This window comes from Myotis brandtii, unplaced genomic scaffold, assembly GCF_000412655.1.
Source record: "Myotis brandtii unplaced genomic scaffold, ASM41265v1 scaffold155, whole genome shotgun sequence".
NCBI classification, from domain to species: domain Eukaryota; kingdom Metazoa; phylum Chordata; class Mammalia; order Chiroptera; family Vespertilionidae; genus Myotis; species Myotis brandtii.
Window position 1 is genome coordinate 1,601,083 of NW_005355621.1, and position 26,951 is coordinate 1,628,033.

At 48.2% G+C, this 26,951-nt stretch overlaps 1 protein-coding gene across 1 annotated transcript in view; it reads left to right on the forward strand.

Annotated features, from left to right (window-relative positions):
* NUAK1 (NUAK family, SNF1-like kinase, 1) overlaps positions 1-26,951 on the forward strand; it is a 72,251-nt gene that overhangs the window by 2,884 nt on the left and 42,416 nt on the right. Inside the window, exon 2 of the mRNA XM_005861689.2 lies at positions 6-131. Coding sequence (XP_005861751.1) covers positions 6-131 — 126 coding nt within the window. The remainder of the gene's footprint in view (positions 1-5; positions 132-26,951) is intronic.

Genomic DNA, 26,951 nt, shown 5'->3' on the forward strand with positions numbered 1-26,951 from the left:
GGAAGCCGCACGGGGTGAAGCGGCATCACCACAAGCACAACTTGAAGCACCGCTACGAGCTGCAGGAGACGCTGGGCAAAGGCACCTACGGCAAAGTCAAGAGGGCCACCGAGAGGTTCTCGGGCCGAGTGGTGAGTGCGGGAAACCCCGGGGGGCGCGGCCCGACGCACTGGGGACCGAGGGCGCCAGGGGCGGGGGTCTCGGGTGCTGCGTCTCTCTGGTCTGAGAGGGGGCTTTCCGGGAACCCCCAGACAGCTCCACTCTGCCCCCAGCTCCCCGTGACTCAGGCGTGTTTCTCTCCTGAAACACTTGTTACATCCTGTCTGCGCATATTTTGGGGGGTTTTATTCCAGCAGCAAAGTAGTGTTTATGATTTGCAAACACTTTGCAAGGTTGGGACCGTCGGGGTCTCCCTCTAGGGCGCGCGTTCAGACCATGCCCTGGAATGCCTTATTGCTCCAACTCCAAACCAGGTCCAAGCTCTCAGCTCAGAGCTGGTCCCCCAAATCCCGTGTCCTGCAGATGAATGCGACCCCCCTGCCCCCCACCCTCCCACTCATCCTCCCTATCATCTGGATGCTGCTGTCGCTGCAAGGGAGGGCGCACTCCTGCCTGTTTTTCAGAGAGAAGGTTAGGGAGCAAAAAGTAAAGGCTGCTGTAGGCATGAGAGCTGTGACAGTTTGGCCTGGCTTCTGGGAGGACTGAGATGCCCAGGGCACGAGTAGCCACCCAGACGCTGAGTTGCAGCCGACTCAATTACACTTCAGGTCCTGGCTGCAAGGGCTACCAAATTGCTTTAGGAGTCTGGCCCAGCCGCCCCCCTCTCTGTGACAGCTGAAACCCCGCCAGCATCCGGGCATCATTTGCACAGCCCCAAAGAGCTCCTCCAGTGCCTTGGGGTCTCTCGATGGTCGCCAACTTGGTTTGTTGTCATTTTCCTTTCTGCAGAACAGGCCCCAGTAATCCACACGGCTTGGGCCAGAGGATTGGGTTCAAAGTGACGGGTGGCTGCAGAAGGATTTTGTGTGGTGTGTGGCAGAAAATTAACAGGGTACTTTGATTTGAAGCATATCTGATGCATTTTAATCGATTTAGCGCCAGACTAATTTTGGGACTCCTTGTGTGCACATTTTGGGGTGTTTTGTGGCCCAGGGTTGGTTATAAACTTAACAAGTGGGGGAGGGGGGGACAGGGGGGAAGCAAAATGAATCGTTGAATGAATTGGTAGGTTGATGTTGGTATTTTTCTTTTGCATATGTGCAGAGATTGTTCTGTGAAAAGGGGGGCACCAATCAGAAAGTTCACCCCCCCCGTCCCCCCCAATTCTCAAATATTTGGATTCCTGGATAACTCCCGCATTCTAAGCATCACTGTTTGGGTTGATATAACTTTATCCTATAGCTTTAAAAAAAAGTCTGTTGTAGGTTAATTGGAAATTTGAGACATTGTACATTATGTATTTTAGGCTGTCTCCAATTTAAAAATTCTATAGCAAGCAAAAGTAGTGGAGAATTCACTCTGGGCAGGTGCCATTTTTGAAGGCTGAAAATATTTAAAGAGGCCATGGTTGTAACGATGCCCTTTGGGGAACACCTTTCCAGGTTTGTGGAAGAAGAGGCTGAGAAACGTGCACTTCATTCATGCTTTTCTTCTGAGGTGATATTCCCCAGGCTGGATGTTGAATAAGCAAAAACTAAGCTTAGCTCCTTGCCCGTATTGTCTTAATAGCTGTTGAAGAATCGCGCTGGGAAGTTGGAAAGTGGGATAATGACAAACAGACGCGGTTGGAGCTACAGGTTGAGGATGTGGGCTTGTGAGGGGTTGAGTGGTAAGGGTGTGTCTGGAGGGATCTGTGAGGGGACACAGAAGCCTGAATGCTGGGGAGCTGCCGCAAACTGAGAGAATGAAACCTTGTGTTATGGCAGATACCTTTCTGAGTTTCACTGGAGCTTCCTGTCAGGCATTCCTCTCACTGTCGGATCCACAGAGTAAGTCAGAGTGGAAGGGACTGCATCAGTAGAGGGGAGCCTGCCCTTCTCTTTCTGTGGGTGTCTCCCTGTATTTGCAGAAACTCTGAGCATTCCGTCGGGATTTAATTGAATGCCCACTAGGGGGCGCCCTGAGAACGGAAGAGGCTCATTTCTCAGCCGCAAGACTTCAGTCCTGGATGTTATTGTCCAGCCCTAGTTCAGTTTCCCATTGTGCTGTTTATTTCAGCCCCATCTCTTGTTTTACTCAAAAATTAATGCAGAGATTTTGAATCTGGTAGCAGATCCAGCCCCAGAAACCGACAATCTCCAAACTGCTTTCAACTGGATAGATGCGCTTACAATGTCAGCAAAATCATCTGGTGAAAACCTCGCATTAAATAGGTGGGAAAACTAGTGAGGTGGGGTGAATGGGAGGCCTCCTTGGCCTTGAGTCCTCCCCCTGCTGAGCACACTGCTCACAGACGGTGTAAGGACTTAAGTGAGAAGCAGGAATTGTCAGGTGGAAAATTCCCTGTGCCTGGCTGAACAGAAAATAAAACAAACATAAAAAAAATTTGGTCAATGAGTTGTTCTTGCCATACAGCGCTTGGTGACTCAGAATCTGTCAAGAGCAGCAAGAAATTTTCATTTAAACTGGCAGTTTTCTTCTGATTCCAAGGATGCGCTAAACGGCTACAATTTACTTGTAAGGTACCATTGAGGTGACTTGACAAGCGCTGTCTCAATGTTGCCTTTTCACTCTTCAGGGAGAATTCTGCAGTGATTTATTTTCATTTGTAGCCTCGCCTTTTAGAGCACTTCTCATGAGGTGTGGTGGTTTTAAGCGACTTTGCCAATGCGAGTGGCTGGAGTCGGGTGTTGGGTGTCAGGCTGCATGAGATGCTGTGCAATCAGTACTCCTGAGACAGAGAAGTGTTTAAAAACAAGAATGTTGTGGCTTTTAATTGCATGTCTGGAGGGCCTTCTGAATCAAACAAAACACCACACAGCATCATCTTCTGTGAAAGGCAGTTCCAAAAAGTGTTGCAGAATCAGGAAATTGGATCAGCTAGTCCAGCCCTCCGCATGGTCCAGGCATCTTCCCCTCTTCAATCCCAAATGTGGTCTTGAGGCCACTGCCTGAGCCTGTCCACAAGACAGGGACTTCCAGAAATTAACAAGCCCAACAATGAGGTACTCTTGCAGAAGGGCTAAGAGCCCTGGCTGACATTCAAATCCTGACCCATTCCTTGCTAGCCTTGTGACCTTGTGCAAGCTATGCAGTAGTTTGAAACCTCAGTTTTCTCATCTGTAAAATGGGCAAACAATGGTACTAAGTTCATGGGCTTATTGTGAGAATTGAGTAAAAATATCTATAGAAAGCCTCAAATGGGGAAATACTAGTAAGCCCATTTCAGTTGCCTCTTTCAGCAAGTTCTCCCCTCCCCCCTCATTTTACTTGGACTTCCGTTTAGATTTTAAACCATCAGAAAGGCATGATGCTCTGGACAGCCTTGTATCATTCAGAGAGAAAGAGAGAGAAGAACTAATCAACCTTTCAGGTTAATTAGGGAATGCTAGGGAAGTGTGCCCACAGGAAGCCAAGGCAGCCATATTCCAGTAGGCTCTGGAAGTATTTCTGAAGCCTTGAATTTAGGCTTTGTTTATTGCAGAATTCTTGTTTTGCTACAATTTTGGCCACGCTGTCGAATGAGCCCCTGTGTCGAAACACGGCATGCATTTTCTTTGAGCCAAACTCCCTAGACCTTCAGGCAGCACAAAATATTGACAAAACATACCAAAACCAAGAACAACATTTTGGGGAGAGGTGTCATGTGATCACCTCACTGCCAAGAGCCAAATTCAACTTTCCCTGGGCACCAGGTTATCTCTGGTACGGGGTGTTGTATAAGCAGGAGGAAAGGTCTGTGGGAGGGGTCTGGCATGGGAGTGACAGGACTGGTGGGCAGAGTGTGGCCCCAGGTCCTAGAGCACTAGCTGGAGTGATGGGCCATCCTCACTTGGCAAAGCTACTGATTTGACCCAAAATGGGTGTTTTCAGCATTGCCCCTTTTATTCATAGCCTGGTGCTGGAATATTTGCAGATCAAGGGAGTGAATTAGCAGGCCGGCCTGCTGAGCCAGGGCAGGGCGTGTGTGGCTGTCATATGCACATGTCGGAGGTGCCATGTTGCAGCTAAGACCCGACTCCAGTTTCAGGGATCAAGGGACCTCGGCAAACATGTGGTCCAAACTTCTTATCCTGGAGATGGAAAAAGTAGGGCACAGAAGCGTTAGGTGACTTTTCTGAGGTTGCACAGCTCCTAAGTGACTGGGCAGGGTCTAAGAAACCTGATTCTTGGTTTGGTATTTTTCCATCCCTCATTTCATAAATCTTTCCTAGAGCAAGACATGATCCTCACTCTTAAAGAGCTTATAATCTGGTAGCAAAGATGAAATGTACTTACAAATATTGAACTAATTCAGCTCAGTTCAACAAAGATTTATTACCATCTGCCATATGCTTCTCACCATGTTAAATGCTGGGACATAGACGAAGAACTTACCGTCTGGCAAGAAAGATAGAATTAAGCAGTTGCTAGGCCATGGGTTCCTCTTCTATGCAGGACTTGGTGATTTCAGGTGATTTTCAAGTCGGAATGTAGTTCATTGAAGCTTAGTTCAATGAGTTTGATCCTGGAGAGGAACACCCCTTCCCAGTATTAGCCCTGCTGCTATTATTACGACCAGCTGATATCTTGGAGAGCCTGGGGTGTGTCTACTTTACAGACATTTTCTCTGAGCCTCTCGTCAGTGCTAAGAGGTATGTACTCTAGTTAGATCCATTTAATAGATAGGGACAGTGAGGCTTTAGGGAGGTTTGGTAACTTGCCCAAGGTTTATACAGTTAGACAGTGTCAAATACATCGATCTGTTTTGAAACATGTTGCTTTTAGAGAAATGGAGAACCTTCCTTAGGTTGTCCAGCTGGTCACTTCTGGATTTGGGCGTGGTTGCTCCGCTCCTGGTGCCAGAAGACCAGCCATGGGGTGATTATTGTCCTGGGGGGTGGTTCTCACTGTTGTTCAGTAGGGGATCTAGAGAAGAGGCCATGGAATACTGTACGATTAGGGACAACAAGTGCTGTTGAAGATGACCTTTGATTTGAGTTTCAGAAGACTGAAATATGGGGGGGGGGTTCAGCTAGGGGGCAGATTCTAGGGTGAGCTGGGACCCAGAGGGAGGCAAGATGGGTAAAATAGGATGGGGGTAATACTAATATATAATAACAACAGCTAATGCTTCTTGAGTGATTATAACATGCCAGGCACATATAAACTGATTTAATCCTCCTAATAATTCTGTAGTGACCTCATTTTCCAGATGAAGAAACTGAGTCACAGAGAGGTTCACTAGCCTGCCAAGGTCACAGGTCGTGTGAATGCAGAGACCATGGCCAACTGCCCTCCTCTAGGGGGCTGGGCTAGGTTCTGAACACAGTGGGGCCCTGAACCCATCTGACTGGTGGGCTGGCTCGGAGCAGGGAGGCTGGCCCGGAGGTTTTCGCAAGAGTTAAGGTATGAGAAGATAAGAATCGGACTGCGTTGGGAGAGAAAGATATGTCTGCTGGCGAACTATCTGCTCATTGAGCCACAAGTATGTTTTAATGAATCAGGTCAAAGAGCTCTCTACCTGGACACACACTGAGTTTTTTGTTGCCTAAGAATCCTCAGATTCTAGAAGCCCTAGGGGGCCTTGGGAGGTCAGCCCGTTCGCTTCTTTGCTTGGAGACAGAAATGCACACACACCACGCACCAGGTCTTCATGGCATCATTTCCTCCTGGGAAGCATAAGCAGATAAGGGTTGAGTCAGGTATCTTGTCTGTTTTGTCGGTAAGCCCTGTCTGACCGTCTTGAACTCACTGTCAATGCCTCGCATCATGCCAAGCACATAGTAGGTCCTCAACAAAGGCTTATAGAATGGAACAGAAAGGAATACATTGAGCCGGGGGAATATTTTAGGAGGTGTAGAGGTTGGAGGTCATCATCTCTGACCTCACGGGAGCTTTTTGATGTGTTGGGAAGAAAAGACAATGGCTGGAAATGAATGGCCGATTACGTAGCAAAGTTTGCAAAGCCAGGCAGACCCTCCCCTGCACAAATTCCCTTTCTGTTACATGTGTTCAGGCACTCGTTGGGTGGGGGGGGGGAGAGAGAGAGAGAGAGAGAGACGTCTATCCAGGGCTTGTCAGCTTCCTGGCCTCGGCTTCCTGTCCTCAGTGGCTCCGGAGTCAGACAGCATAAGTCTCATTTGTCTTTCCCACATGAAAGTCCCGGAGCATCTGTAAGTTATGATTTGCGAAGTATCTGCTTTAAAGCAGAATGCGTTTATCATCACGCTGGCCCAGACAACACTGTGCAGTGCAGGAATGAGAAGATCCCAGGCCCCAGAACAGGAGGGGCCAGGCCAGATGACCCACCCATGAGCGGTGTCTGGCTGTATTGATAAAATTCTCTGGAAACGGCCCAGAAGCAGCCAGATGTTGACTTCACGGCGAAGCTCTTCAGTAAACTTTCAACTGCATGTTAAACCCGGCTGGGCAGTTCCACTCCTAGGTCTGCCCAGGAGAAGTGCAAACACATGTCCACACAGAAACTTGCACATAAATGTTCACAGCAGCATTATTCCTAAGAGCCCCAAAGTAGAAGCAACCCAGATAGTCACCGGCTGATGGATGGATCAAATAGGGGATGTTCATTTTATTTATGAATATTATTTATGGTCAATTCCATTCTTTTATTTATGGAGGACCTCTGGAATAGTATTCAGGAATAAAATGAAGTATGGATACATAGGTGAACTTGAAAACATGATGCTAAGTGAAAGAAGCCAGTCACAAAAGATCATGTATAATGTATGGTTCTGTTTCTCTGAAGTATCTGAAGTAGTCAAATCCATGGAGACAGAAAATGGATTAGTGGTTGCCTAGGGCTGGGAGTGGCTGCTAATGGGCATGGGGTTTCTTTTGGGGAATGAAAGTGTTGGAAAGTTGGTCGTGATGAGGATTGCACCACTCTGAATATACTAAAAGCTATGACTTATACCTTTTAAATGGGTGAATTGATGGTATGTGAATTAGATCTCAATGCATCTGTTATAAAGAACAACTGTAGTTCGGGGAGGTGATTGGGGAGTGGGATTTGGGGGTAGAGGCTCCTATCTATCAGGCCTGCAAGACTCCAACCTGGGGTCCAGGGAGTGCGCAAGTGCATTCTGTGTTAAGTGGAAAGAGTCGTCCTGTGTGCCATGGTCAAGGGAGAGTGCCCAGGTCCACGTCCCATCCCAGCCCTTGACAGTCGTGTGACCTTGGGCTCCTCCCCAATCTCCTTTAAACCTGTTTTTCAGCTGCTCCTAATAGGTCTTATTTTATGGAGTGTTGAGAGGATTCAGGTGCTGTGGCTAACTAAGCTTTTAGCCCTGTGCTAAGTAGTAGGCGGGCAATCAGATCATATGTTATGTACGATAGTCTCAAAGGCACATCTGTACGAAGTAGAAAAAGGCCTTTCTCTGGGTGGATGAGTGAAAAAGCTCCTTTCCTGACTACCTGAAGCCGCCCCAGACGGGTGGCTGCGTGAGAACAGTGTGGGCTGGGTGCCTGTCACTTGCCCCTCCAAGTGGCTTTCATCATGGTTCTGATCAGCTACTGTGCGTCACTACTCTGTGGCCGAAGATTCCCCGTGATGAAGACACAACATACTTTGGGGGCTGACACACCTTTTCCTGTCACTCTAGCAATAAACCCGATGCATTTAATGAGCACTTACTAAAGGGCCCAGGACTGTGGGATATTTCAGGGAATATGACGAGCCTTGACGACAAGATACCGAGAAGTTGGTTGGGATGTGAAATGAACACATCTGGAATCATCTGAGAGCAATGCAAGGTAATATATCAATGAGGGGCGGAGGAAGAAGTCACGGCTGTGGAATCAGGCAGACTCGAGTTCAGATTCCTCCCTGCTACCGGGCAGCTGGACGATCTGGGCAAGCTGCCCGTTCCCTCGGAGCTTCTGCATTCTCATTTAGAAAAAGGCGGCTACCAAGTGGGATTCATGAGAAATGGGGTTTGGAGCCTGGTGCACAATAGGCTCTTGAAAACTAGAGCCAGCATTGTTATTTGGATGAGAAGTACTAGCATTGAGTACCTGGTGACCTTCTTATCTTAGATGGTCACCTTCTAAAAACCCTCTCCTGATTGCAAGGGAACTAAACTCTGAATTTTCCATGTCCTTTGAGGTTCCTTCCTGGGTATCTGAACCCTCACGTCCTTGTTCCTCTGTCTTGGACCCATATCCATTCCCTTCAGATCACGTAAACCGTATGGTTTTGGTGATTTGTGTGTATACATGCTGACCTTGTTGCCCATTAGAAGGTAAACTGCATCCTGGTCTGTAGCCTGGTGCCAGGCATATAATAGGTGCTCAGTAAATATGAATGAATGAATGAATGAATGAACAAATGAACAAGTGCATGAAGAGTACACGAGCAATCCTGAGACAGGGGAGTTCTGTGAATGTGGCAGGCAGTGGAGTGGGGAAGGCCCGATGGGACCTTCCTCCTCGTTTCCTGGGTCACCCCTCTCCTCGTCACTGTGAGGACATCTGTGGACAGCCCAGCATTGCCAGGTGCCTCTTGACTGCCCTGTGGTCCCGGAGCGGCAGAGCGAACCTGTTCCTCACCCTTGCAGGCTGCTCCCCAAAGCGCTGCTTTCTTGGGTTGCTTTCATACTTCCTGAGACTCCAGCCTCCCATCCGAGATACCCTGGCGATCAGCTCTGCAGAGTAGGCAGGCTTTAGATGCAAAGTGCATTTGCAAGGCTTTCAAAACATTGTATCCCGGTTGTAAATCAAGTACTTAAAGAATTGTAAACTGGCTGGAGTGCAGAGGTAATCTATGTCTGCAAGAAACACCATGGTGATTTGCCCTTTAAACTGGAGAAAAGAATTCCACTTGTTTACTTTCATTAGAGATATTCAGAGGCAGCCCAGGGTTTCCAGTGGGAAGGTGCTAAGAGGCCTCTGCTGTAGGTTCCCCTCCTTCCCTGGAAGGGGAGGGGACGGGTGGTGTTCAAGTGGCTTGGGGTGTGCAGCTTGAATCTCTTTCGCCCCAGGGCAGTTTCACAGTAAAAAATGGGGGCTGCTTCTCTGAGTATTTTCCAATGACCATTCCCTCCCCATCTCTTCCAGCTGAATCACTCAAAAGCCACAAAGGCATCAATCAGATCTCGGCAGATTAGAAGGTTTCCTCCCCTTGCTGTTGTTATTTCACCTGTGATTCACCCCAAGTGCCTAAGGACACTCAGATCCCAGTCTTGTACAGCTGTGGTGGAAGGGAAGTGGACCATTCAATCTAGGAATCTAAAAGGGTGCATGGCCGTGACCTGGAGCCAGGCTGCCTGGGTTTGAGAGTCTCCCTCAAACCTCCTGTGTAACCTTGAGATGGTCAGCTTGACTCAGTTTCCTCATCTGTGAAATGGGAATGCTGTAAGGAGAAATGAGTTGTATGTCCAGTTCTCAGAAAAGTGTGTGGTCACAGTGACTGTTCTCTCTATGTGTTCTTCTTGGGAGGCAGGACGGGGTCTCAGCCGTCTGTACCTCGAAAGCCCTGGGCACAGTGCATTGGACATAGTAGGTGCCCCGGTGTTGAACCCCCTTTCTTCACCTTTAAATTGCGGGGCTGGGACAAAATATTCTCCAGAGCCCCTGCCAGGTCCTAGGAAGAGAATCCTGGTGTTCACTGAAAGGAATTGGGGAGATGTAGACTTCATTTCCTGTGGCCTGGTTTTTGGCAGAAGGACTCTGTGTACAGGGAGGGCGCGTACGTTCAGCTCCCAAACCTTTTTGAGATGGTTTGGTGCAGGCTCTGTCAGGTGTGAGGAAAGTCTCCCACGGGGAGTGTCAGCCTGTGCTGGGGAGGACTTCTCACCCTCCCTGTTCTCTGGCCCTTTAGGGTCCCGTTCAGCTCTAGGCAGGCATTACTTTTTAAAAAATATATATTTTTATTGATTTCAGAGAGGAAGGGAGAAGGAGAGAGAGATAGAAGCATCAATGATGAGAGAGATTCATTGACTTGCTGTCTCCTGCATGCCCCTTACTGGGGATTGAGCCTGCAACCCAGGCATGTGCCCTGACTGGGAATCAAACCGTGATCTCCTGGTTCATGGGTCGATGCTCAGCCACTGAGCCATGCTGGCCAGGTAGGCCCTACTTTTTAAGCATGTCTGTGAGGTCGGTTCTGAACTAGGCTCTTTGTGAATTAGAAAATTCTGTCTTTCAAAGAACCTACCCATTTTCTCATCTGCACAGTGGAGTGGTAATAGTGGAGCCTGCCTCCTATGTTGTCCTCAGGATGCAGGGAGGGTGCTGAGAACAGTGCCTGACGTGTAGCAGGTCTCGGTACATGCTAACTGTTATTATTTGGAGTTCAGAGGGGGGCCAGCTCACATTCTGCTGGGTTGCTTGGAAGGCTCTTTGCTCATTCCTTAGAGGCTTTGCTTTTGGTCCCAATGAAGCCAGAGCCCTGGCTGCCTCTGCTCTCAGTTGTGCCTTTGGGTCTCCCTGGAGACACCACTTTTCTCCCAGTGGCTTTAGCAGTGAGGGGGGCATTCAGCATCCATTCAGCCTGGGTCCTTCATCCTGGTGACTGGTGGGCTGGAGGCAAGACCCGGAGGATGAGGAAAAGACTAAGGAGGGGCCCTGTCCCCAAGGCAAGAGATGTTTTTGGCAGCCTCAGTTAAAAGGAAGAATTGACTCCCTAACATGTTTTGATGTCTATTGCAACCTTAAAGATGAAATCAGTTGATCAATCAACCAAGCTCACCTTTAGGGAGCACTTTATACTTGCCAGGCCAGGGGGTTAAGCACATTGCCTGGCTCATCTCACTGACTTTCTTGTTGGCCTTAGACCCAGCCTGTGAGAGAGATGCTATTGGCACACCCACTTGACCACAGAGGGTCTGATGATGGCAGGAATGAAGCCCACGTCTGCCTGACTTCTCAGCGGTGACCCTAAGCAGCTTCCTAAGAAGGAGTAGAACTATCTTTGTCATTTTTTCTTGTGGCAGGTGTTCCTTCTGTCTCTCCCAGGCAGCACATTTAAAAATACGTATGTCTTCAGGTATTTGTTGAGCTCCCCCTCAGTGCCAGGGACTGTGTAGGCATGGGGTGGGGTGGGGTGGGGGCAATAAGGGACAAGATATGACCTCTGCCCCAAAGGAGCTCATCACCTCTTGGTTGTAGAAGGTGTACCTACCGGTCATTTCTAGATCCCCATCTTGTGGTCCACACTTACCCTTCCTTGCTGGTCCGTTCAAGGAAACCGATTCCCTTGGGTTAGTTTTTTTTTTTTTTTTAAATCTCTCAGAATTCCTTCCTTTGCTTCAAGCACATCCATTATACAGCCTTGATTTTCACAGAATCAATTAAAAAAGATGCCAACGAACTTGGAGAAGCTCTTCGCAGTCCATCGCATAATTGTGGTGAGTGGTTCTGGGTAGATTGGAAAGTGAACTCTTCTCTAAGCCGCAGAAGCAGTGGGAGGGAAGAAGCTGACAGTCCGTCCATCTGCTGAGCGCAGAGCCCAGCACGGGTGTGGATGGAAAGGCAGGGCAGGGCAGTGATGCGCTCACGCCAGGGAGAAGTCCCCTTTGCATCTTCCTCAAGGTTAATTGATAACTTTTCTGGGGCAGAATCAAATGGAATGCTCAGGGAGGGACCCAGTGTGTGGGCATGCAAGCAGCTGGTAGCAGGAATCCTGGAGAGGGGAGGAATTAAGTGGAAATCTCCACTAATCGTATCCACCTTCTTGAATGTGTAGGAAGGTCCAGAGCGAGTGTGTGTGTGTGTTTGTTTGTTTGTTTGTCTGTGTGTGTGTGTGTGTGTGTGTGTGTGTGTGTGTTCCTTTCCCTAACAGTCCTAATAGCAGGAAAGATTTAGTGAGTGATGAGTGTGTGCCAGGCACTGTTCTAAGTACTTTACATGCCTTCTATCCTCTGAGCCTGTGTTATTAGTGCATTCATTTTGCAGACGAGGAAGGAGAGACTTAGAGAGATCAAGTGACTCGCTCAAAGTCGCAGAGCGGGATTTAGGGCTGGGCTGTCGAGCATCAGGGTCATGGTTGTAACCACTGGGCCCCAGGGCCTCTCATGGGTATGGAGCCCTGCGAGCCTCTGCTTTGGTTCCTTGAACCCAGACGTAAAGCTCAGAGAAAGTTGTCTCCAGGCTGCGAAACAGCCATTTGAGGAACTTGGTTCCATAATCTTGATTTTTCCGTGTCTTACTCATTTTTCTCCTCCTAGTGTTAGTTCAGTGCCTGGCACACGAGAAGAATGCAATAAAAATTTGTTGAATGGCTGTGGTGTGTCCCGAGTCTGGGGATGTCGTCAGGAGACTTGGGAGCCGGTCCCAGCGTTGCCACAGCTTCAGCTGCGTGACCTTGGGCGAGAGATGTCCCTTCTGTGACTTCAACCAGCTTATCTGCGACAGGAGAGCTCTGGGCCTGTGTTTTGTTTTAGGATTCATTATTCAGTCAACAAATATTTGTTGAATGCCTGCTATGTGTGCAACACGATTCTGCTCTGGGCGACAGGGAGAGAGCGACGATGACAATGAGACAGATTCCTGCTCTCTCACTCAGAGCTTACAGTCCAGCCTCTTTCAGATTCTGCCTTTGGTGAACCCTCATGTCTCATCCCCAAATTGCTTCAAAGCGGCGGGCGCTGAATCCTCTCTTGTTTGCTTTTCTTCACTGGAAGGCGTGTCCCACCAGGGCAGGATGTCCCTAGGTTTTACTGACTGATACATCCCAAGTGCCTAGCACAGTGCCTGGCAAGTAAATATTGGTGACATGTGGCAGGCACGCCTGAATGAATGATTGCAGTGCCTCTCTTGCTAACAGAATCTCAGATATAAAAATTCTGCGCTTAAAGCGCAAGAAGAACATTATGGCTCCAAAGTGCCATTTTCCAGGAAAAACACTTTTTTTTTTAAAAGGCAAGATGCAGCTGAGAGTGGGGAGGTTTGTTACCGCTGTAGCTGAGGGATTAGCAAATCGGACAGGATTCCTCGATTATTTTCCTCTGGCGATGCCTTTTGCAAACCAGAGAAAAAAACAAAAACTCGTCCGTTCCCCCCACCCCCTTTGCTTCAAGCCAGAAAAAGCACTTGCTTCTTAAAATACAGCTCATGAAGGGAAAAATTATAACAAATATTTTGCATTTCTCTGGTGGCGGCACAGTCTGAATTCCTCTCAGCCCCACAACGAGTTCTAATTTTATGAAATGTTTGGATTAGCCCCCAATTTTCCGGTGGAATTTGGGAGGCTTGTGTTTGTACTCAAGCTGGAAGTGAAGAAATCTCATAAAATCCGTGCAGTGTCTCGGGCCCAGTGGGACGTTCTAGCCAAGGACAAAATGACCATCAACGGAATGACGGGGAAGAGAGAGAGAGAGAGAGCTCTCTGACAGCTGTGGGCAGGCCTTTCGGACGGTGGTGTGTTCTTGAACCACAGTCTCTGGGGCTTGGCTGGGCTGCATACCACTTCCAACTGATCATGGGCTATAAAAATTCCAGCCCAAGCACAGTACCTTGTACCTGACCTTGTTTCTTCAGATCCTGGAGCCTGAGAACATTAGGGCATCTGGTAATTGGGTGAGAGGCATTTGATAACACATGGAGCTCTGTTCCCGCACTCCCTGCATGCTGCCCCTGGCACGTATTGCCTTGTGTTATAGTTTCCAGTTTACTTATCTGTTTCTGCCTCTAGCCCTGCACTGTCTTCGATGAACACACGTGGCTGTTAAAATGAAAATTAAGTACAGTTAAATAAAATGAAAATTTCAGTGCCTTGGTCATCCTAGCCACTTTTTAAGTGCTTAATAACCCTTTGTGGCTAGTGGTTACCATTGGACAGTGCAGAAAACGTAATTTCTGTCATCATGGAAAGTTATGAAGGGCAGACCTGCTCTGGATGCTGAGTTTAATCATTGCTGTGACACACTCCACCCCTTGTTTTGCTTGATTAGCTCCATACGTAGCCCTTGTCACCATCTGTAAATGATCTCTAAGCAATCTCATTCGTCATCTTTTCTGTGCCTTCAGTGTCTAGGACAGTGCCTGGTATGTAGTGAGCGCCCAGTAAAGATGTTTAGAATGAATGAATGAAGCTGTCTGATTCAGCATTGCTTGGCATGTGCCTCGCACACAGTGGGCCTTCAGAAAATTGAACAAATTCTTCTAGAGTTGTAACCATTGAATGGATTCATCGGATAGTTCTTGAGCACAAATTATGTGTCAGGCTCTGGAGATATAGTGATGAGCAAACAGACACGATTCTCTAGTAAAGGAGCTTATCCAATCCAATTGTTCTTAAATTTTTGGCGACGTGTGAATCTCCTGGGTGTGCCTGTTAAAATGCACCCTCCTCAGCACCCACCCCAGAGAATCTGACCCAGCAGGTCTGGGGTGGGACTCAGGCTGACCTGAGACTCTGAAATGCTTTAACCAGGCAACCCAAGTGAGTGTGAGGAGTTGGTCCATAGTCTGTACTTGGAGAAACACAGCAGCGGGAAGCTAGTTGTTGTATTCATCTGGGGATACACCACCCCGTTTTCTTTAGCCCACCCCTTCTCTTGTGATAATCAGAAGACCCTGCGTCCTTACATTGGACCTGAAGCTTGAGGTCTCTTTGCTATATCCTTCCATGGAGTAATAATAATAATAACAAAAATAAACAGTTGCATGCAGTAATAGTGCCAGGCGAGAATCCAAGCATGTTAAATCATTGACCTAACTTCATCCTCAAGGTACTCTTAAAAGGTACGTACCATTCTTATCCCCATTTTACAGTGGATAAACTGAGGCCCAGCAATTAAGTCACTTGCCCATGAAGTGCTGCTCACGGTCACTGGGCTTTGAGCAGCTGCCTTCCAAATGCCAAATGGGCCTTTATCTCCTTTTCTGCCGGTTGCTCAGAATCAAAGTGCAAGTATATTTCTGAAATGCCTGTTTAGGGGATTAACACGTTTGGTCATTATGAGCTCTGTTGATCTGCAGATGCTCATCACTGACCTCAAGAAGCATAATTCATTCATTCAGCGAACATTCCCTTGGTCCTACCATGCAGCAGGCCTGCGCGGTTCTTAGATCTGGCCTAAAGAGGGGACGGAGACATACGCAGGGACTTCCTGAGATAGGGTCACACCCAAGATGGGTCTATCATCTAGACAGGAAAAGCAAAGCAGACCTTAAAAACTAGGAGTTCCTTCATTTTGCTGCTTGTGACTCAGTTTTTACAGTTTTGCCATAGAATATGCCTGTTTCACCCAGTAGGGGTTCATTGTGGGTGTATTTTGTATATGTGGAGGGGGGTCCAACGCAAGGAAGGATGTGTCTGCCTTCCACCCTTTTTTAACCACTTAGCAAGGCAGGAAACCCCGTAGAGTGGGGTGTGCCCAGCATTCCTGACCCACTTGGAAGAACCTGGACAGAGGAGAGTGAAAGGGAGAGGAATGAACGTCTATGGAACACACTGTGTCTTCTGCAAGACACCGAATGAGGCAGTACACATGCGTCCCCTCGTTTCACCGCAACTCTGTGGCATGTAGTGACTCTTATCCCCACTTTGCAGTTAAGGAAGTTGATGCTCAGAAAGAGTAACCGATCTGCTCCAGTAATCACAGTAGGTCAAAACTCAGGTCCTTCTGGGCCTCTTCCCGCTACCCCACTGGTTCTCAGTCCCAGCTGAGCTTTAAACAAGCTCTCTGGGGATGGGGCGCAAGCATCGGGAGTTCTACACTGTCCCCTAGGTTGCTGTAATGCACTGCTGGAGTTGAGAGCCACTGGCTGAAGCACACGGACTGTGGAGGTCCAAGGATCTGTACTCCTGAAGGTGTCCCCATCCATGTCTGGTCACGCTGGGGCCTGGTCCATAGGAAGGTGGATCCCCGCCCCCACTCTTGCCCCCAGTATGCGTTCTTCAGTGGGGACTGGTGTGTCGGAAGCCATCCCACGGGGCCTGGGCCGGGACCTTCGGCTCTGTTGCATCAGAGGCTGCCCATAAATCGGCAGCCGGCTTGTTTTCTTTTTAGGCCCCAGCTGTCGCGACCTTTGTGTGTCTGTTTATTTCAGGGAAATAATTCCATCCTGCAAACTTGATTCCCTAGGGGCTACAGAAGTACATTCGGAGGGACTTCTTTTAGTGGGGTGACCTGAAGTGTCCTCTTAAAAGAGGCTACAGCTGTCCCCTTCCTCCCAACCCCTGTCTCACTTTGCCCTCTGACATCGCCCCCTCAGGCTCATATTTTGAGGCTCTCACTGTAGTGTTCTTACTTACACACACCTGCATACGGTTTATTTGTTAATAATAGTTATTCAAAAAGCAGTTTTGGAGACTCTGCTGTGTGTTGGGCACACTCCTGGGCATTTTCTATATGTTATCTCATTGCATGCTGCCTTTTCTTGGCAGTCAGGAGAGTAAGCACAAGTCTGAACTCTGGGGATGATCCTTAGAATGGAGGAAGTTACAGTCGAGCCACAATTTGCTGGCCTTGTTGGAGAATGAGATGCCCCATGGACTGTAGAGGCCACCATATTGGAGCTGTTGATTTGTCTGGGATGGCGGTGGGAGGTTGGCTGATTGAACCGAAGGGTCCGGGAAAGGCAGAGAGGAGCCCAGGAACCAGTACTGTTCAACCTGCATGAGCCTCGGTGGAGGAAATGGAGAATACTGGTTAATACGACTCCTGGTTAAGTGGAGATATTACGTTATAATACAGAGCTCTAGATATGTTTTTCCAGGTAACTGAAGCTCACTAAAAAGATTGTATCCATTTATTTTGGAAATCTTTTTAAGTACATTCACACTTTCTTGCTCCTTAAAACAAAGTACCTTGAAGAGAGGTTATCCTTGTCTTGATGTCTTCGGGGAACTTCTAAATAGTCCTTAGTACAGTGTTTTGGAATTCTCATGTCTGCTATTAATAGTTTGCCTATCTTCTCCCTCATCAACTTTCATTCCTTTTTTGTGACCTTTTTAAACAGTGAAATTCTTCTTTTTCCCTACAGCAAAAAGAATGCATGCTCAATACCGAAAACTCATAGGACAAGATTAAAGGTGAAGTTAGTTGTCCTGTCTTGATTCTGTCAGTGAGGCTGTCCCTAGCGACTTTCTAGTTCTATTTCCCCACTTGCCCACAGATTGGCCGTGACGAAGCTTGTTAGAACTGTTAGTAGGAAAACTACGGGTGATCATCTGTGGGGACTCAGTGCATGAATTTGATGACATTTCTTGGCTTTTCTAAGGTTTTGTTGCTCTTATGTGTATAGTGTTCACAGCTGAACAGTCCCTGACAGTGAGTCTAGTGAAGTTTTTTCTTCTCATGTAATAGGCTGAGCCACTGTGGGGGAGTCGGGCTGGCCAGGGTCACCCAGTTAGTATGTGGCCAAGCTGGATCCCTTGACTGGAGTTCCAATGCGTTTCCCATTTCACCACATCTTCTTTTTTAATTGCATTTGTTGGGGTTACATTGTTTAATAAAATTATGTAGGTTTCGAGTGTACAATTCTATAGTCCATCATCTGTATGTTGTATTGTGTATTCACCACCCAAAGTCTAGTCTCCTTCCCTCACCGTTTATCCTTAGTTTACCCTCTTCTGCCTCCTTCCACTCCTCTTTCCCTCTGGCAACCACCATACTGTTGTCTGTATCTATGAGATTTTTTGAAAAAATCCCTTCACCTTTCTCACCCAGCCCCCACGCCTCCCTCCCCTCTTAACAGCTGTCAGCCTGTTCTTTGTATCTATGAATCTTTTTCTATTTTGTTTGTTTATTTTGTTCATTAGATTCCACATATAAGTGAAATCATATGGTATTTGTTTTTCTCTGACTGGCTTATTTCACTTCGCATAAGACCTCTAGGTCCATACTTGCTGTTGCGAAAGGTAGAATTTTCTTCTTTTTTACAGCTGAGTACTATTCCATTGTGTAAATGTACCACAGCTTTTTTATCCACTCGTCTACTGATGGGCACTTCCAAATCTTTTGCCACCTCTTACCTGTGTTCTCGATTGTGGGTGAAGAGATAAGGGGCTTTGGAATAAAGGAACTGTTGCTGTGTTTGGATAACTAACTTCAGGAAAAACCTACCTTTACCTCAATCATCTACATTGCTCAAGTGACAGATTTCTTAACTCCTTTTCTGAGGGCGTAGAGAGAGAATGTCGCCTCCTCTTCAGCATGTCAGACCACTCTCTGTTTGAACATCAGTCTTAGATTAACAAGGAAATGGATTCAGAAACACACTTGAAAGCAACATGCATTGCTCTCCGTACATAGCTTACATTTTATGACCTGCTTAAAAGATGCAGGCAGCATAAATCTTGGGGAGGTTTGTCTTATTTACTTGTTTGTCTTTTCTGCAGATGGGATGCTTGCATCAGAGCCGGGCTGGCTTCAGATGTCTGCTCCAGGATATTTTAGCTGAACTGTATGAGTCCATTAAACAAATGTAAGAGTTTTTGGGAAAGAAGGGCTGTGTCTCAAACCAAATGTTTTACATGGAGAACATCTGGGGAATATTGGTATCTGTGTGTACAGTACATCAGAAAGCCGCTTGGCGGGGTTCAGCTGGGATGTTTCTGGCCTGTGGTTGCTGGATTTGACAGTTTTGTTGTAAGAGAATGGTTCTTATGAAGTGTTGCCATAAAGACAATGCTTGATCCAGGAAGGGGTGTCCTTGTTTCGCCGCACTCCCAAGTTGTTCTGATTAGCTCCCTGGCCAGGTCGCCCACAACATTTGAACAGTTCGAAATCTGAGTTAGTTTTCCCCAAGGCTTAAGCTCCAGTAAAAGGAAGCATCGCAACGCCAGGACTCAGAGTATTCCTTCTTTACCCCACGTTTCCGTCGATTTGATGAAATGTGGAAACAGCTGTGGTTCAGCGGAAGCAGCATTGGCTACAGAATCCAAGTACCTGGGTTGAAACTTGGGTGTTGACTTTATGACCTGTGGGGACTTGGGAAGTTCTTTTCCTCAGTTACTGTTTCCCCTCTCCTGCCTGTCTCATGGGGTGGGGGAGTAAAATTAAGTGGGGTGGCCATGTGTACATAGGAGTTGGTCATTTACCCCATGGTATTGCACAAGTACAGGGGTTTGTGGTCTTACCCACAAGTACAGGAGCAGCGTGGAAGCGTGGACCAGAGTGGAATCCAGGATATCATCTGGGTAGGTTGTCTGACTTCAGCAACTTGTAGACACTGGGCCAGGTTGGTACTAGTGGGTGGATGGGTGAGAAAGGAATCATCCTTATGAAAATTAAGACTTTTGCTATTTATCATGTTTGATTCAACTCAACTCAATAAACATTTATTGGATGTCTGCTATGGTGCCAGACTCTTTCCTAGATATTGGGGACACAGGGGTGAACAAAGCAGTTAGGGCTGCTGTTCTGAATTCTCTGCTTGCAATGCCTGGTATTGACCATGGATGGCCTTCCCTTTTGTTAGTTTACATGTTGACTGGGTTTTAGGTAGAATGGATAATGACTAGTATATTAGTCTGCTCAGGCTGTCCTAGCAGAATAACACAGACTGAGTGGCTTACATAACAGAAAGTTATTTTTTTACAATTCTGGAGACTAGAGGTCCACTATCAAGGTGCCAGAAGGATTGGTTTCTGGTGAGGCCTCTCTCCATGGCTTGTAGACAGCCGCCTTCTTGCTATGTCCTCACATGTCCTTTCCTTGGTGTGCATATGCTCCTGGTGACTTTTCCTGCTCTTAAAAGGACACCAACCCTTTTGGATCAGGACCCTACTCTATGACCTCATTTAACCTTAATTACCTCCCTAAAGGTCCTATCTCTAAGGATTAGGGTTTCAATAAATGTGTGTGTGTGTGTACACACACACACACACACACAATTCAGTCAATAACAACTGGTAAATATTTTATTGGTGTGAACATTATTTGGGAGAAAATATGTCTAGACTTCCTACACCTTTCTGCAAGATGGGTCTAAGTGATCCTTACTGAACCTCCAGTCAGCATATCCTACAGGACCAAATTGGGAAAAGAAAGACAAGAACTAAGGAAGCCCCGTGGAACTAGGTAGGAGAAAGTACTAGCAGATGTTCTCTTCTAAGATTGCTGGGATGAATGCCCCAGCTGCTTTCAGACCATTGAAAATTCAATTCTGGGGAAAGAGCATCTCCTTAGTCAAACTCTAGGATCATGGATCCACCCATTGGCATGACTTATCTTGACTGACAGTTTCTTTAAAACTGCATCCAATGGGGTAGGGCTGGTCCCCTGAGTAAAGCCAGGGAGTGTCTACTAGTAGAAGGGTGAATGGTTACTGGACAGGGAGGAGCCCCCTTGTCCACTGTCCTTTCCAGTTGGATTGTAAGCAACGTAAAGGGTAGGTCTGGGTCATATTTTACAGCATCTGGGTGAATGCCTTATTCAGAGTAGATTTCCCAAAATTGCTTGCTTGGAGAATTGACTCATTATTGCATCACTTTAGGAACACGCCTCCCAGACCCTGCTGTCTGATTCTGCCAACTGCATTGGCTGGCCTCACAGAGAGCAGCAAGGAACACCAGTGGGTGTGCTTTTGAAGATGGAAGTGGTTTAAATTTTAGCTTAAAAAAAAAAGACTTAGGGTGGGGATGAGGCCATGTGGCTTTGGTGGGGCCTTCATCTCCAGAGACTCTGATGGAGCTCATTTTCACCAGACACTGGCCATGTGCCAGGATGGTGCGGTGCTTTGTCAGTGGTTCAGAGGTTAAGAATATGGTCTTTGGGTTTTGGTTTTTTTTTGCTTTTTTTTTTTAGCAGGACCCAGCTTTCCTACTTACTAGTTGTGTGCCCCAGGGCACGTTGCTTAACCTCCCCCAGACTCAGTTTACATTCATTAAGAAAGCAGAAACAATGCTGTTTCTGTAAGAATTTAATGAATGAGAGGTTGAGGCATTCAACGGGATGGTGCCCAGTGCCTGGCCTATACGAAGCGCTTGACAGGTGGTTATTATGATTGATTTTAGCTATTGTGAATTATCTCCCAGCCCGGCTCCATTTTAAAGACCAGCAAGTTCAGGCTAAGTGATTTCAGGACAAGGACGGATTGGATTCAGTGTTTGAGCGAAATACACCAGGCAACTGCTCAGCACTGGAGTTGTACGGTCTCTGTGCCACTGAAATCCACCAGTAAAGGTGAGCGAGGTTGTGAAAAGCGACCTGCACGAACTTTATGGGATTCGTTGCAGGGGATGGATGTGGAGGAGACGGTCAGCTGAAGAAGTTAGTTATTGAGGACGGGGATCCTGGCAGAGATCCTGAAATGCCTTCCTGGAACTGAGCATGCTCCTTGGGGGTCGGGCTGTCATCGCCTGGGGGGCTGAGCTTTTGTAGCCGGAGGTGCTGCCATGACAAGCATCCTGGGCAGGTTTGCAGAGGTAATTAGCGGGCTGATAAGCATCCAGATGGATTTGGCAGTGGGGCTGTGGAGCAGGAACCAGCCTGTTAACTCTCTGGGTGGATGGACAAGGAGAGCTTCCCTTGGAAGGCAAAAAGCTTCTTCTTGTGAGGGGATGATGAATGAGGGCCCCGGGGGACAGGCTGCAGCCGGGCTATTGTTCCTTCCTTGTCTGATATGTCTTTGCTCACTCTAATGGTCATAAATCAGTTTTTCGACTAAGAGGGAGTCTGTCGGGATAAAAATAACTTCTGAAGAATCTTCTCTTTCACTTAGCTATAAAATTACCCATGGTTAAAGTATAAAATAAAATTTAAAGCCACCCCCCCTTTTTTTGCATGTCTTATGTATTTTATCATTGTAAGAAATTAAAAACTTCTTTGTTCTGCTCACCTGGATGAGCTAAATTCAATGGACTCATTTCTTTTCCCTTTGGAAAACTAATTTCGTTTCTTAGGTCTTTTGTGTTCCTTGATCATTGCTCCCAAGGTCAGTGATTCTGTAGCAGCCCGAGGTTAATATTTAAAAGCAGTGTTTTCAGTGAATTGAGAAATAATGGGATGAAAACCTCCCAAGTATGCGTATCCATGTGTGATATCCAATCAGCCTTAAGAAACTGGAACAATGATTGGGCTGAACTGGACTGAAAACGGTGTCCCCGGAGTGTCTGAATTAGATGGAGCTGAAATAATGCATCGTGCTGCGAAACTGGTCATCATTGGCCAGCATCCTTAGGAGTGTTTGTCACTCCTTATCTCGGTGCATTAATAATGCAGCTCTTCTGGGGACTGCGCCGTGCAAGAGCCCGCCTCCCAGGTCCATGTTGAACCTTTCTGTGGCAGTTCCTGCACTGCTGCCGGCCGTGGCTGGGAACTTAGGACTCCTTGCCCAGAGTAATAATCCAGGACCGGAGTGAGACTCAGGACTCTTGCTGCAGTCCCAGTGCTGCTGTTAGCGTGGGAGCCTGTGCTTTAGCCTCGCTGGGGCTCAGTTTCCTCATCTGTAAAATGAAGGGAGGGGAGGGGAGGCGGCAGAGAACATTCCGAGGTCCTTGCAACTCTGACGTCTGCGGATGATCATGGTGCTCATTGTGCCTCTACTATAGTGACTCCTGGCCTCTGCCCTCCATCATATGCACAAGCCGATTTGATTCCTGCATATACCGATTTGTGGGTACCCTTGTCCTCCTCATTGCAGACGAGGAAGCTGAGCCTGTGACATGCTTTCCTGAGGACCCCTCTGTGCAGGGGGCCAAGTGGCTGCGCTTGATGACAAGGCAGAGGCGCTGATGCCTGGTTTCTTAGCGTTTCTGGCTGGAGCTCTGCTGGGCTTGGAGGCCGATATATAGAAGTTGCACGACTCTACGCTTATCCAAGCCGTGTTATAAACAGAGTCAGAGTGATCGGACGCTACCAGTTGAGGCTGTCCAACTTGTGAATAGCCTCAGCCCTCGAGCCCCGCCCGGCCTCTGCCTCCCCCGGGCAGTCGCAACCTGAAAGAAGAGCAGTGGCCCGTGCGAATTTGAGTGGCTGTTGCACTTGGCTTTTGCTGACGCGGGATTCCATAAACAGCTGCTTGGCCACTGGAGTCCCAGCCACACAGCCTGCATTTTCAGGCCTTCTGTGACCCCAGTTGCTGGTGTAGCATCTCTTGTGCTGCTGGAGGCCTTTTCACACAGGCGGCCGTGGGGGTGTTTATTAGAGCAGAGCCCCGAGAGCCCCGAGAGACGTCCAGGGGATCCTGGTAAGAGAAGGCTCCTCCCGGCAGCCAGCAGGCAGGACGTGAGGCTCCGGGGCTCACTCTCTCTCTCCTCCTCTGGACACATCCACTTTGACCAGGCGTGGGAGCCCCCGGTTGTATGCTGAGCATGAAGTCACCCCTCAGCAGCCAGCTTCCTGCCCTTACAGCGGCCACAGGCCTGCCTCGGGCGAGGACGAGAGCAAGCAGCCTTCCGTGTGCCAGGGGTAAATTAATTGGGGTCACCGAGTCCCCCCCAGGAAGCAGCTTGTTTGTAATTCCCCTCTCTATCGATGGGCAGCTCATCAATTTTCACTAGTCACCTAATGTTGAGTATTTAAGGTACAGAATAATAAGGGCCATCCTGGCCACATTCACTCTGGTTTAAGATGGCATTTCTTAAATTTCAGAATGCAGCAGAATCACCAGGGAAGCACATAAAAAAATGTTGACAGGAGCTGGCTCCACCCTGAAAATTCAGTAGACCCGGATGGGCCATGGAATCTGCATTTTGACCATTTCCCATTTGCCCCCCACCCTTTTGCAAATTGTTTCCTCTGAGAATCTAACTGTGCACTCCGAGCTGGTTTGTTGCTTGCTTTTGGCATTGCTACTGGTGTTAACTTTCCCTTGGCCTTCTTTTTGCTGCTCGGTCAGCCATGGCCACTATCTCGTGTTTACAAACCCCAGTGCCGGCCATGCAGGGAGTGTAAATCCGCCCGAGATTGCTTAGTCATTAATTCGACTTCCCTGGTGGCATCACCACGTGCAATGATGACAGTCTCAGCTCAGTCTTTGAAGGGAGGGTGATGGAGATCAAGGACTGACTGTACATGTAGAAAAAACGTCCCAGGCCTCTCTGAGGTGCTCCCAAGCAGGCCCTGGCACCATCAAATAAAAATCTGATTTGCTGCTTAAGTTCTGGAAATAGAACACATTTTTCATAGCAGGAGAAAAATCAGTATCATCCCAGGAAACAGCATGCCTGATGGGGAGTTTTGGGAAATAGAGGATTGAGAACCGAGTTACAGAGGGTTATATTTTTAGAGCCTCCTACAAGATTAAAGGGCTGGTGGTGGCGAATGGCGGGCTGCCATTCTTTGAAGGAGAAGCTCTTTTTCACACACGCCGTGCTCCCTGGCATCAGGGTGCCTCTCCTCAGAGCCTGTTGATACAACTCTTGGCTTCCAATCTGCTTCTGTCTGAGAAAACATCCATGTAACGACATGAATCAACAGGCCCGAGAGGAAGAGGCCTGTGGGTCCCACGGCGGAGCTGGCTTGGGTCCCTGTGGGGCCGGTTGCATCATTGCAACTTGCTGGAGTGTGTTCCTGAGTTGGCCAGGCTGCTCACGAAGAGCTGGAGGTCATTTAATTAATTAGGGGCTTTGGCTGCAAGATGGTCTCCTGGGTGGCATCTTTGGGGTGATGGTTGACTTTCTGAGTGAAAGCTAATGGGTGACCTGTGGAGCTTGGGACCCCTGTGGCCTGGTAGAGCTCTGCCTTGCCCGAACTCTGACCATCAACCAGACAGGAGCGGGAGCATGCACTGGCCTCCAGCTTGGCTGCCTGGAGGCCATTTGCATTGGGCCCCTGTTAAGAAAAGGTCCTTGAGCTGCCTCTGACTCAATGCCCTGCAGCTCCCTGAGGAAGGTGGAAGGTGGAAGGTGGGAGGTGGGAGGTGGAACGTGGCTGGTAGAACGTGGCTGGGCGTGAGATCACGCCTTGTGAATGGCGGGGAAGCTGCCAGCTCCTGCTGCCAGATAACTCTAGCCTTGTTTTCACTAAACGATGCTAATGCCGTGTTCATGGCGTGCGTCTTTCCTGCTCCTCACTCCCCAGTCCCACCTCTTAGCACCTGACATGGGACCCTGTAAAACTTCATCTGCTTGGAGGGGGCCCATCACACTGAGCTTGGGAGAATAGTATGAGAGGTTCTATCAGCTACCACATTTGCTGTCCATCCCGACTTATCCACAGCCTCAAGGATCAGCAGCCTCTGGGCTCAGTCTGCCTGGGTTGGAGTCGAAGCTCCGCTGTTTGCAAGCTGTATTGACTTTGGGCAATACTTATGTCCTCTAAGCCTCAGTTTCTTCCCCTCTAAAATGGGGGTGTAGTAAGGATGGAATGAGCTAAGGCCCACTGGCACATGGTCACATGTAATGTCAGTCACTGTTATTATGAAGAATGTTGTCACTGATTTTAAAATATTGGTCTGTCAGGGCCAAAGGCAGAGCGCTAAGATCTTGCTACGCAAAGTGGGTCCTTGCACCTGCATCACTGGCATCACAAGGGAGCTTGCCAGCGATGCAGACTCCCAGGCCCCCCCTTAGACCTTTGGATTCAGAATCTGCATTTTAATTAACGGTATGCCCATGACCCCTGTAGGAGAGGCACCGTTCTAGAGCACTCCCTGCAGGCTGACATATGGCAGCGATTCTCTTGGCTACAGCCTCAAATACACACAACCTGCCCGGAACGTCCCCACTCCCCAAAGCAGGCTAGGAAGACAGCTGGCTGCCTGCTGTGTGCAGGCATGCAGGCTGGATATGAATTTTCACCTGCTCTTCCTGCAGTATGAATGTGGGGAGAAGCTGTGTGGGGGAAACGGGGAGAGGAGAGGTCTGTGGGCTCATCACCCCTAAAACATGGTCCAGGAAGCTGTATCTGATAGGCTTCGTTTATAGTCACCACAATTCAGTGAGCACCTACTGTGTCCCAGGCACTTATATTATTTTTATTCCTTACAACAGCCTCAGGAGGTACAACTTGCTAACTCCATTTTACAGATCAGGAAAACTGAGGCCTGCGAGGTTCAGGCTTGCCTGTGGTCAGCCAGCCAGTACAAGCCTAAACTTTCACCATACTTCTCTGCTTCCCCGTAGCCTTGCTGAAATCACCGGGCTCTCTTCATGTACAGCAGCCACGGTGGCAGGCCTCAGAGCAGGTGGTTTTGGGTGGTTATTCACAAAAAGGCAAACCAACCTCTGCAGAAGGGGAGGCTGAGCCCGTTACATTTAACAAGGGATGGCAATTGGCTGGGCCCAGTGTGCCTCTTAAACAGGCAGGCACCACAGGGCAGCATTGGCCGGTCCCTGGCCAGACCTGCGGCTGCAGACGGTTTAAACATTAAACTAGGGGGTGGCCTTCTTTAAAAGCAGACCGTTTTATAAGGCGCACGGTGCCGTCTAGACGAGGGGACATTTATGAAAGTTGCTGTGCTGCGTGTTGGGCTCAGACACCTGACTTCCTGGCTCTAGTCATTTCGAAGGCGGAGTGAAATCTGACTCGTGCAAGAACAAATTGGATTTCTTTTTTCTTTTTGGAGGGTGTATGGTTTCAGACATTTGGTAATCTCTTCCTGCTGGCCCCTTTACTTATCTCAGTCTTTCTTTGTAGATGTGAGGATGGAGGAAAACTGGAAAGGGGCTTTTTTCTATAATGCTGACCTTTCTGTGCATGTCTCCGGTAGCTTTTGGTCCTGAGGGAAATTATGTCATTATCTGTGCAATTTTTCCATCTTGTCCCTGTCCCCCCTCCCCGCCACCGTGAGGGCCAGAGCAGAGTCGCGTTGGCTGCCTCTCGCGTTGTCTCAGCACTGTGCTTGGTACCTGGTTGGCGCTCAAAGGGATAAGTGGATAAACAAATCCAGGAAAGCTGAGCTGGATAGTGTGAGTCAGCTTTTTTATTCTAAGGAGGAAGAGTTTATTCCCTTGT